At 32.1% G+C, this 12,822-nt stretch overlaps 1 protein-coding gene across 1 annotated transcript; it reads left to right on the top strand.

Moving 5' to 3' along the window:
• Nucleotides 1–2,865: 2,865 nt before the first annotated feature.
• On the top strand, nucleotides 2,866–12,822 carry LOC123703982 (angiotensin-converting enzyme-related protein-like). Its single transcript, XM_045652206.1, has 10 exons — nucleotides 2,866–2,936; nucleotides 5,284–5,644; nucleotides 6,058–6,404; nucleotides 6,866–7,054; nucleotides 8,443–8,549; nucleotides 9,223–9,368; nucleotides 9,708–9,816; nucleotides 10,186–10,763; nucleotides 11,701–11,856; nucleotides 12,552–12,822. Exons 2-10 carry the CDS (start codon nucleotides 5,316–5,318, stop codon nucleotides 12,712–12,714), a joined length of 2,124 nt encoding a protein of 707 aa, XP_045508162.1. The 5' UTR covers nucleotides 2,866–2,936; nucleotides 5,284–5,315; the 3' UTR covers nucleotides 12,715–12,822.

Below are 12,822 nucleotides of genomic sequence, written 5' to 3'. Positions count from 1 at the left end.
TGCGTCATAAACGTCAGCTTCTCAGTTTAGAAATCATGAAATGTAATTTCACAATTTATATGTAGTTATTTCCGAACGGAGCCTCTGTTCAATAATTATTATTTGAATTGGAATCTATACACGCGCCTTAACGATATCGTAGGCACAGCTAAAATAAATAAACGATAACTATACTGTAACCTGTAGAGTTTGTTTGAACTTGCTAATCTTAGGAATCATTCGACCGCTTATCGAGGAAGGCGAATTGCGATCAACAGGAACTGAGAAGCAAATAGCACTGCTCAGATGCAAAGGCGAAATGTGCATAAATGTTGCAAAAACGGGAAAAGTAGAGCTTCTGAATGTACTATAACTACTGATAGTTATTTTCCTCAATGCGGGTGAAACTCATATTCTAATTATTTAATATAGTAGGTAGGTACATATTTTAATTACGAAATGGTATGCCTACGATATACAGTACTAGGTTTCCGCCCGCGGCTTCGCCCGCGCAGTCAAAGTTCCCGTTCTCGTGGGATTTCCGGGATTGAGGCATTTTCCCGGGATAAAAAGGAGCCTATGTCCTTTCTCGGGTATCAAAATATCTCCATACCAAAGTTCATGAAAATTGGTTCTGTACCTAGTTTAGGCTTGATTGAGTAACAGACAGACAGACAGAGTTACTTTCGCATTTATAGGTAACTAGCGGTCAGCCCCGGCTTCGCCCGTGGTACATATTTCGCAATAAAAAGTAGGTAGCCTATGTCCTTTATCGGGTATCAAAATATCTCCATACCAAATTTCATGCAAATTGGTTCAGTAGTTTAGGCGTGATTGAGTAACAGACAGACAGACAGACAGAGTTACTTTCGCATTTATAATATTATAGTATGGATAATAATATATATTAGTATGGATAAACACTATCATCAACAGATTAATCTAAAAAACTACAGTGGTAAGACTAGATTATTCGTCTCATTGTACTTACAAAATATAGGTTTTCAAAAGTGAAAAATCATCCTTGTAGGTGTAGGTAGGTTTATTTATTTATTTAGGTTTAGTGACTAATAGTCTAGAATTCAGAAATATTTCACTCTGTGTGGGTGTTTTCGTAGTAATTGTGTCTATGATTTTTGATTTATGTATTTTGCACTGCAACTCTGCATATTAGGTATTTTGTAGAAAAATATATGCTTTCAGAATTCATACTTTCTCGCTTTATCATTTGAACGGTTTTTAATCATATATTTAATTAATAAAGATAAACGTGAATAAAAAGAAAGTGATAATGTAAAATAAACTGTTCATAAAATAAACGCATACAAGAAAAAAACTAGAAGGGCTGAAAACATTACATTGAATTTTATATGGACACAGTTGATTAAAAAAATAAAAGTAACGATCAAACGGCAAACCTGCAACTAGAATTGTAGTATTTATTGTACATTCGCCAAGTACTTATCACTAAATACTACATAGTATAAAACAAAGTCGCTTTCTCTGTCCCTATTTCCCTATGCCCCTTTGTATGCTTAAATCTTTAAAACTACGCAACGGATTTTGATGCGGTTTTTTTAAATAGATAGAGTGATTCAAGAGGAAGGTTTTAGTGTGTATAATTTATTAGGTTTTAGGCAAAGCGGGCGAAGCCGCAGGCGCTAAGCTATTGACTATTAAAACTAGAATAAATTTGTATTTGAAATTATGGATTGAAAAAAAAATTGAATTGGCCTTTAACTACAGTTCTCATTTTTTCTCAGTACGAAACTTTATTAGCAATGTTTATACATATTACCAGAGATCTCAGTTGTTATATTATAAGTACCCATTATGATAATATTTAATTTCTGTTGTATCTAAATAAAATGGCGCGATAAAAATAAACGAATAGAAAACAAAAGAAAATGAATCGAAGCGTTGATTTGTTTGAATTAAGACGGACTGCTATTGTTCTAGGGAAGATTTGCCGGGCTTATCTGTTTAGGTGTTTATTCACTACATGATATGCTATTGGAAGCTATACAAAGCGATATAATTATTTTTTTCGTAGTTTTATTAAAGTAAGTAGCTACATCTACATACTTAATATTACTTTTAAGTTATACATAACTTTTAAGTTATAAAAGTAAACCATTATTTATAGCTTTGGTTTCATCGAAATGAAGAAATCATAATTATATAGAAGACAAAACAATTATAAAACGATAATAGGTAATGTATTTCCAAGTTAGCTATATAATAGCAAATAGCATACATCGACGTTTTTATGATAAGCAACAATCCAATAATAAGCATTCCTAACAAGAAAAGGTACATTGAGAATCTACATAATGGAGTGCAGATAACTTTCTTACTTCCTGATATATCTATGTATACCTACAAAATAGAACAAGGATATAATTCATGCCATGACAGTTAATTAGTGTATGCTGAAATAAGTCACACATTTTCATAAAGTCATTTTCCTCTTTGGAGTGCAGTAACTCTTATTACGAAAAAGAAGAATAAGTAGTTAACTTATTATTTTATAGATTCTTCTATAAACTGAGTAATAAATATAATATAAATAAATAAATCATTTATTTGCCAGGAGCCTTCCTAAGATATTAAAAACTAATTTTCAGCAGCCTGTTTGAATTAGGAAAGCCTCTTAAATTATTGTTAATAGAGATTAATAAAGTAACCTCAATGATGGCTATGTTCTGTAAAAGTTGTGAAAGCAAATAAAAAAATATATATCATTGGCATGAGTTTTGACCGGAATTTATAAGCAATTTTATAAATCCTTTCACCCACAAACCCATTTACTTAACGACCCTGACATTTGACTCCCATAAGACCAAAACACGCCTGCTATAATATATTATCGCCTACACTGTGTGCAAGCATAAGGGCGCAGTTATTTTGTACTCTTGTCAGTTTCTATCTGCTGTCCCTGTGCTAACCACGGCGCGGTAAGTTTTTTTTTATATCATCCTATTGGTTTATTTAATTTTAAATTAAAATTAATTTATGATATGGAAAATTAATTTTATTGATAGAATCCACAAAAGTGTGGAATAATTTTTAATATTTTATATCAATTGATTTTGAACATTTTATTGCTTATTTAAAATAAAATTTTTTGAAACATTGTTTTTTTTAAATTATAAATTCCATTTTTGAAATTTGAATAGGTTGTTTTTTTCGAATTAATTCGTGTAACGTTAACAGAGATGTACAAAATTAGGACATCATTTGGAAATTATTTATTGAAACAAACTCAAATAGTGCGTGCAATCTATCGATTTTTATTTACAATTCGTTAATGAGCAAGGATAAATAAATAACGGCATTTGACAAGTCTTAATATTGCTAAATAAATATTAATCACGATCTATTTATATCACATTTATATGGTTATGTACGTATAAAATTGGCATTTATTTATTAGATTTTTTACATTTTTCCTTTTGGTAACTATCAATTTATTATTATATTGATTGAAATCTTATTATGCCTTGAAATTATTATGAGGGAACGAACGATTCATCTTGTGAAAGCTATTTTTAAATTACTAGCTTTACGCCCGCGGCTTCGTCCGCTTTGTCTAAAACCCAATAAATTATATATTAAAACCTACTTCTTGAATGTCTTCTATTTATAAAAAAAACCGCATCAAATTCCGTTGCGTAGTTTTAAAGATTTAAGCATACATAGGGGCATAGAAAGCGACTTTGTTTTATACTATGTAGTGATTCTCTATAATAAAATCAATTGCTGTTCGTTAGAGCTGCAAAAAAAATATCGGGAAAGTCTGAGCCGATTTAGCTGATTTTGGTTTTGTAATGTTTGTCACAGTCCAGAGAAACAGAGTTTCAAACGGTGAAAAACATAAAAAAGTAACGATACGTAGTTCACTAGGACTAGGATCCATAACTAGCTGCGCTCCGCGGTTTCACCCGCGTGGCTCCGTTCCTGTTGGTCTTAGCGTGATGATATTTAGCCTATAGCCTTCCTCGATGATTGGGCTATCTAACACCGAAAGAACTTTTCAAATCGGACCAGTAGTTTCTGAGATTAGCGCATTCAAACTAACAAACTCTTCAGCTCTATAATATGTATTACCTAGTATATAAAAATAATTAAGTAGGTATTTTCACAAAGCAATGATATGACAGGAAACCACGTAAGTATAAAGTTCGATATAATATCCTTTGATGTCGCCTAAAATAATTAGTAAGTTCAGTAAAGCATAATCGAAAGCTAATCACAATTAAGTGTAATGTCAGGTCGTGATAACGTGAGTGGTAAATCACGGAACTGATAATGGTCAAGTGGTAGATAGTGTATTTAACACGCTTTTAGGTTTTTTTATTATTATTAAGCTATTGCATAGCTTCTATCGCGGGCCTTGAGCGCGGGGACCGAATCGAGAAAATTCCGTAACGAAAAAACCTCACGCTCCCCACTCGGACGGGCGGAGGTGTGGCTTGAAGGCATAGCATGCAATAGCTTTACCGCGGCAGTCCCCGAGTGCCACACGTCGTTTTTTTTTCTAAAGCATGGCAATTATTAGCAGGTACTCAAATATCACAAACATCCTACTTAATATTTTAAACGGGAAATTTGTGAGGATGTGTGTGTGTTTGTTACTCTTTCACGCAAATACTACAGAACCGATTATAATGAAATTAAGCCCACATAAAGAGGGTAACTTGGATTAACACATAGGATAGGTTTTATCCCGGAAATCCCACGGGAACCGGAACTATGCGAGTTTTTCTTTGAAAACGTGGGCGAAGCCGCGGGCGGAAAGCTAGTTTGTTCATATTTCTAGACTTTTGAGGCTCTTTTGAATACCTACTTAGTTATAGATTATAATTTTTTTTGTTGGCATTAAAATAAAGTATTTAAATAAATAAATATAAAAAATGTGTGCGTGTACTAGTGTACACACGTAAGAAGTGAAACTTCTTTATGTCCTTATTTTACAAAAAAATAATTTACTATATGCAACTTTACAGAAATTCGTCGAATCACGCGTGGTACGGATAAGAACAAGATGGCGCGTAACGCAAAAGTGTTACACTAAATTTTTTTCCAACCCCGATAAAGAAGTTTCACTTCAATAAATTATATTCTATCAAAGAATACATAATAATCGTATTAACTATCAATTTAGTATTATGAAGATCGAAGGATTGCAGTAAAAACAAAAATAACTCAGGCATTTTTATAAGCCTATGATGATAAACTTTTTTATAGTCGCCGTAATTTATTTTTTGAACAGTCCTGTACAAAACCTATTTATTGTTACAGAACCATTTAAATTGTGATCAGGACATGAGGAAATGATGTACAAAATATTTTTTATTATTATTTTCACACTTACACACACCGGTTCTTGCGATGACGTCAATAATTTATTCGAAAAAATAAATAGAGAAACAGTAAAATTAAATGCAATTGGCGCCAACATAGGCTGGCAATCTCTGATCAATCCTAGCAGTCCGGAGTTGCCAGGTAGAGCGGGGAAATTTCAGAAAAGTCGAATCATTTGGCAACTGAACAACTGTAATAGACTGGCAACATTATATTTCGCGAATCAGCTGAATTCTACGCAAAAGCGGCAAACCTATTTGTTGTGTAGAGGTTTGAAATATTCGTATAAAGAAACAAGGTAAGTTATCCTTTAAAAATAATGAAATTTAAAAAATTATAAACTACAAAATCTGTTAAATTGTTACGAGTTATTAGTTTTCATTTGCATGTATGCAATACGTTGAAATTTATTTAAAAAATAATCTTATAATCTTATAATGTGGCTTTTTCGGTGTCATTCGAACGAAGCAAATCATTTTCTTGTCAGAATAATAGAGCAAAGAAGGTATATAATTTTTACCTTTTATTAACGTAGTCTTATTTTATATAGTGTAGTTTCTAATGCATACAAATGCTTGATTAACATAATTATAATGTATATCTAGATTAATATAAAACAACCTACAAATCTACTTATATCATCGTTAAAGCATGTGATGAATTTTGCCTAACGTTTTTGAAAGTCAGCTTCTATATTTATATATCTTTCAGAAAAACAAGCAATTTATATGAAGAAATTCAAGCTATCTATAACGATGCACAAGTATGCATACCCAACGTACATAGCAATAGTAGTTTGGCGCAATTCGAGGAAGCCATTTTGAATTATCTGTCAACGGTCAATCCAAATTCGGAACGCTTCAAAAATTTAAATACAGAATGGGAAGGGAATCAAATGTGTCTCAAAGGGGAAAAAGAATTTGATAGTATGATGAAATATTCGAAAAATGAAACAGTATTGCGTTGGGTTTGGTTGGAATGGCGGGAAAAAATGGTGCAAATGAAGACGCCATATTTGCAAATGATGAAAATTGAAAATAGAGCAGCAAAACGAAATGGTAAGTATATAATGTTACTAAATTATAAATAGGATGCATTATTTACATTAAATGAATGAATGAAAATGCTTTATTACTTTGAAAATAAATACATAAAACAAAGACAAGACTTAACAGAAACAGGAAAGTGCGGCCTTATCGCTAGATAGCGATCTCTACCACTCAACCCTAACAAACCGAGGAAATATAATACATTGTTACCTACTTCAGATTAGACATACCTAGAATCAACATAATACAGATAATAATAATTAATTAATGATTTTGTAAAAGTAACAATCTTCACTGAAAGGTACAGGAAAACCTCGTTCTAAACCGAGAAACTAAAAATATTTTAGTACCTAATTAAAAATAAATTTATTTTATCAGATAACGAGGTTGTAAATGCACCTTCGTGTGTATAATATTTTTGTGTATAGAAACATTTTTGAGCGGCAGTTTAATTAAAATTTTTTTTTAAGGTTACAAAGACATCGGCGCAGCTTGGCGGGATGAAATCGAACTCCCAGATCTACGAAAACTGTGTTACCAGCTATATGAAAGCATTCTCCCGCTATACAAATTATTGCACGGTGTTGTCAGGTTTCAATTAAGGAAACATTACGGGGAAATTGTGCCAGAGAAAGGGCCGATTCCCGCACATTTACTGGGTACATTTTCTTTTGATTAAATGAAGGGAGGTTTTTTAGTTTAATAAATAATTTGTTGTTTATGAAGTGGTTTGGAATTGTTTTGATGAAAGGTATTTTCTGTGAGGGAAAATTTTAGTTGGTTGATAGTTATGTTGAAAAGGCTGTAATAGAATGAAATATCTTTTGTTAACTAGAAATGAATAAATATGTGAAATAGCTGGCTTAGTTGGCTGAAATACATTGAAAAATGTTATAAATAATCTAAAGAAACTCATAACATAATATAAACTCACACATAAATTCTTAAACTTCATATTAGAATATTAGATATAAATATAGTACCTACACATAAAACTATAATATATTTTATACTAGCTATCCACCCGCGGTTTCACCCGCGCTGTCAAAGAAAAAACCCCGTTCCCGTGGGATTTCCGGGATAAAACCTATCCTATATCCCGGGGTTAAAAGTAGCCTATGTCCTTTCTCGGGTATCAAAATATCTCTATACCAAATTTCATGCAAATTGGTTCAGTTATCAGTAGTTAAGGCGTGATTGAGTAACAGACAGACAGACAGAGTTACTTTCGCATTTATAATATTAGTATGGATTATATCGTTGGTTACCTACTTAAAAATATTTTTGAACAGAATGACTGAATATTTTTAATATCGACTTTATGCAAATACCAATCCCGATACCTCATACCTTTGACTGCGTTAAAGGCATTTTAACATGAAATTTTATCCAGCGCTATTTATAGAAAGGTTTTTGAATTACCTATATGTCTACAGAACTATTTTATAAAATTCAGTAAACCAAATGAAGTTATTTTATGTTTTAAATTAGGTTACTGAAGTAATTATATATTTATTTATTTAACACTTTATTGTGCAAGAAACGAAATATACATAAAGGTTACAAGAATAAGTTTACAAAGGCACAAAGGGCGGCCTTATCACTATGCAGTGATCTCTGCCAGGCAACCACGGGGAGAAAGGCAAAGAAGCGCAATATGTTGTAAAACAAAATAAAAACATATTTTTAGATAGAGTGGAAATAATAAAATATATACACAATACAATCAAATAAACAACAATACAGTCGTATATCTAGAATCGAGATAGATAACTAGATGATGCTCATCACTTTGAGCATAATAAATTACATATTTTGTATTTTGAAATCATTTTTGGTTATATAAAACAGCCTTGCCAAGATAATGTCGTATAAATCCCTGAAAAATCTGATAAAATGGTCCTAATAAATTGCTGTAAGTTTCGTCATTTGTCTAGCCTTTCTATGAACCCACATGACAGACGTACAAAATAAAAATAGATAATACTTAAATACAACACCAAAATGAACTGTGTAATAATAATGAAGTTAATAATATATATTTCAGGTGATCTTTGGTCCCAAAATTGGGAACATTTGATAGACATGATCCTGACGCAAAATATTAATTTAGATGATCGGATTCAAAAGTTAAATTGGACCGTTGATCATATGGTAAGTTATTTCTATTAAAAAGAAAAATATATTTAACAATTTTTGTACCCAAAAATCACGAACACGTGTGCCAGATTTAATTTGAAAATTAATATTTTAAGTTTAAGTAATAACACACGATTAAATTCGTCTCACGGTGCATTTAGATTAAATGAGCGAATGCTCCACATAACCCCACTATGTCAAATTATTTTAGTGTAAACAGGCGTAAAGAATTCTTTAATAGGTTCTACGCAATGTTCTAATACTGAACAACACTGAATACGAGTTTTCGTTTACACTACAGATTACGAAAGAATGCTCTAGCTCTAGCTCCGTTCGTTTGATGTAAATGCACCGTTACTGTATAAATATTATAATGTGTTAAATAATGGTTAAATACTAAAATCAATTTTTAACCGACTTCAAAAAAAGGAGGAGGATTATCAATTCGGCCGGTATGTTTTTTTTTATGTATGTACACCGATTACTCCGAGGATTCTGAACCGATTTACGTGATTTTTTTTTGTTCGATGCGGGATGGTGTCGAATTGGTCCCATAAAAATTTTATTCGGATAGGCCCAGTAGTTTTTATTTTATGAGCATTTTTGTCTGTATTTGTAAATGTTGCAAGTGCAAGTTTGAAGTCGGTTGTTTTTAACGCAGTTATAATAATTAATATTCGTCGTTTAGGTAAGACGTGCTGAAGATTTTTACACATCCCTTGGTTTACCCGCCATGACGCAAACATTTTGGCGCGAATCTATATTTACACAGAAAAATAATTCAATACGCTGTCATGGGACTGCTGCTGATATGTTTAAAAGTGGCGATTATCGGTATGTTCTATTTTTTATTTTAATACTAGCTGTGCTGCGCGGTTTCACCCGCATTGCTCATCTCCTGTTGGGTCTTACCGTGAATTAATATATCCTCGATAAATGGGCTATCTAACACCGAAAGAATTTTTCAAATCGGACCAGTAGTTCCTGAGATTAGCGCGTTCAAATAAACAAACAAACTCTTCAGCTTTATTATATTACTATAGATTTAAAAGCAAAAACTGAGTAAATGACTTTTTGACAAAACAACATAATGACTTTTTGACAAAACAACAATCTAATTTTAATACATTTATTTTTTCCTAAATAAAGTTAATTCTTTATTGTATTTTACAGGCTCTTATACTGTTCTAACACGTCATTTGAAGATTTCTATGTACTGCATCATGAAATGGGTCACATACAATACTATATGGCTTATGAAAAGCAACCTGGATTGTTTCGGGTAAGTTGTGTTTGAACACTGCATAATTATTATGTTTTCTGCGGTATAGGTAAATTGTAAGGCATTTGCAAAAATATGTTATCATTGCCTTTTTTTGGTTTTTCTTTTTGTTACATGGAGAGGACAAGAAAAAAAATATCTATAAGTATATATCTATATTGTCGAGGTTGGTAAACTAGTCGCTTATCCCGGCGTCGTTTGCTCTACCCGGGATGTTATGTTATTCGATCTTCTTATGTTATTCGATGAATTTCTAATGGTAATCGTTTTTTTTTTCAAATAGGTTGGATAAATAAATAAAAAAAAACCCTTTATAATTTTATTTTAGTATAGATATAATAAAACATAAATACTACAACTTTCTTCCAGCAAGCTAACACAGCCCTCCACGAAACAATTGGCGACACAATAATGCTCGGAGCTATAACACCGCAACACTTACATCGTCTAGGTCTCATAAACGATACAGAATTATTTTCAAACGACAGTGATTATGAAAATATATCTATCAAAGATATAGAAAATGACTCTACCAAATATTTAGATAACACAATAAGTGTAATAGATATTGGGAAAACGTTCAAACTAGTCATTAATGCTAAAAAGAGTAATTTAGGAAATTTAAAAGAGAACGTTATTTTTAAAAACAAAGATAGAAAAGGAGGTATTAATAAAAAAGGACAGATAGCACCAAATGTTATAAGTGCAGACGATATACTTATTCTAAAACAGGCTTTAAACAAACTACCTCAAATACCATTTTCCCTTGTACTAGATGAATATAGATGGAGGCTTTTTGAAGGTAGTTTAGATATGAGATATATGAATAAAGAGTTTTGGAATTTAGTAAGAGAATTGCAAGGAATAGCACCTTTGGGAACTAGAGGAGAAAATTATTTTGATGTTGGTGCTAAGTATCATGTTGCTGATAATGTGCCGTATGTTAGGTAAGTGGGTAGATGTGACATTTTTAGTGAACTAGCTACGCTCCGCGGTTTTACCCGCTCCGCTCCTGTTGGTCTTAGCGTGAAGATATACAGGGTCTAATCGTTAAGTGTGCACAGGCGATTATTCCGTAACTATTTCAGATATCAAAAAAACTTTATACTGATATCAAAAGCCCTTTACCTAATGAGTAAAATGACAATAATAACTTTTAAAAAATAAAACGGGAAATATCCAATAGCCTTAGCCAATAGCTCCTATAGCCTTCCTCGATATATGGACTAACACCGAAATAATTTTTCAAATCGGACCAGTAGTTCCTGAGATAAGTGCGTTCAAACAAACAAACTCTTCAGCTTTATAAAATTAGAGGTAGTATAGATTAATAATACTAACTTTAGTCAGAAGTCATTGAATAGTAACAAGTAGCACGCTTTGTAGCAAAGCGAAGCTATCTTTGAATCTTGCTAAAGAAGTTTCACTTCTGACACGTGTGCTCGGCACACACGCTCTTTTTTATATTTTGTTCTACTTATTCTATATACTAATATAATGTTTTGAATTTTAATTTCGATTTTAGAATCAAGCTACAGTTTAAATTAACGTTCACACACTTCCTATCTTTCCTCTCAATTTTTTTTATCGTATAATATTATGTAAATAAATAAAAGTATCTTATTTTTTTAACTTTCTGTAAGAATAAAAAATCTAGTGTACTAGTGTACACACGTAAAAAGTGAAACTTCTTTATGACCTTATTTTTCAAAAAATAATTTACTATTAGCAACTTTATAGAAATACGTGTCGAATCACGCGTGGTAGGGATAAGAAAAAGATGGCGCGTAACGGAAAAATGTCATGCGTAACGAAAAAATGTGCACTAAATTTTTTACAACCCCGATAAAGAAGTTTCACTTCAATTAATTAAATGTATTTCAGGTACTTTTTAAGCAGTTTCGTTCAACACCAACTATTCGAGCGTCTCTGTAAAGCGGCTGTATTCGGTCGGAAGAACGTAGATGAGTCTATGCCCAGCTCTATAGCTCTACATCGTTGTGATATCTATGGTTCGAAAGTGGCGGGAAAGATTCTGAAGTAAGTATGTGTGAGTGTACAATTTTCGCAAATTTCGACATTCGCAAGGAAATCAAAAACTTTTTCCCTTGAACACAATCTTGAAACTTGGTAAGAAAAACGTTTTATAGTACAGATATAGGAAAAATGGTGAAAAGTATAAAAAACATAAAAAACGGTTTATATATGGAACACTAGCGCGGAAGCCCGACTCACACTTAGCCGGTTTTCTATTTCAGATTTATTAAAAACTAGCTTTCCGCCTGCGGCTTCGCCCGCGTTTTCAAAGAAAAACCCGCATAGTTCCCGTTCCCGTGGAATTTCCGGGATAAAACCTAGCCTATGTTACTCGTGGATAATGTAGCCTTCGAATGGTGAAATAAGTTTTAAAATCGGTCCAGTAGTTTTTGAGCCTATTCATTACAAACAAACAAACAAACAAACAAAGTTTTCCTCTTTATAATATTAGTGTAGATTTATAATGAAGTTACAAGTGAAATACAACATAACATTATGCACGATAAAAAACAGTTCTCTATGAGATACTAATGAACGGGTGAACGAATTTTAATGGGTTTTGCGTTTATAATTTGTCTGCGTTTGGATTGGGATAAGAACTTTTATAGAATTTGAAAATATACAAAATCAGCCTACAGCTAAAGTGTCATATGAATTAAATTATTTTGCTATCTATAAATTAATAACTATCTTTACAGGGACCTAATGTCACGAGGAAGCTCTCAACATTGGATGGAGGTACTACAAGAATCGGCGGATATCGAAACTATTTCGTCCTCATCATTAATTAATTATTACCGTCCTGTTTATAACATGCTAACTAAATTTGTAAAGAAATATAATATACCGATTGGCTGGTAGATAGGTTATATAACGGTGCATTTACATCAAACGAACATAGAGATAGAGCAAGAGCATTCTTTCGTGATCTTTTAGTGTAAACGAACACTCGTATTCAGTGTTGTTCAG

Source organism: Colias croceus, chromosome 28 (genome assembly GCF_905220415.1).
Source record: "Colias croceus chromosome 28, ilColCroc2.1".
Lineage (NCBI taxonomy): Eukaryota > Metazoa > Arthropoda > Insecta > Lepidoptera > Pieridae > Colias > Colias croceus.
Note: the sequence above shows the minus strand (reverse complement) of the source record. Positions and strands in the feature narration are given on the sequence as shown.

Excerpts from the sequence above, each read along its gene's own strand:
- LOC123703982 (XM_045652206.1), top strand. The coding sequence starts at position 5,316 with ATGATGTACAAAATATTTTTTATTATTATTTTCACACTTACACACACC. Across the intron at positions 6,405-6,865 it reads TAGAGCAGCAAAACGAAATG|GTTACAAAGACATCGGCGCA; the intron begins GTAAGTATATAA and ends TTTTTTTTTAAG. Across the intron at positions 9,817-10,185 it reads AGCAACCTGGATTGTTTCGG|CAAGCTAACACAGCCCTCCA; the intron begins GTAAGTTGTGTT and ends ACTTTCTTCCAG.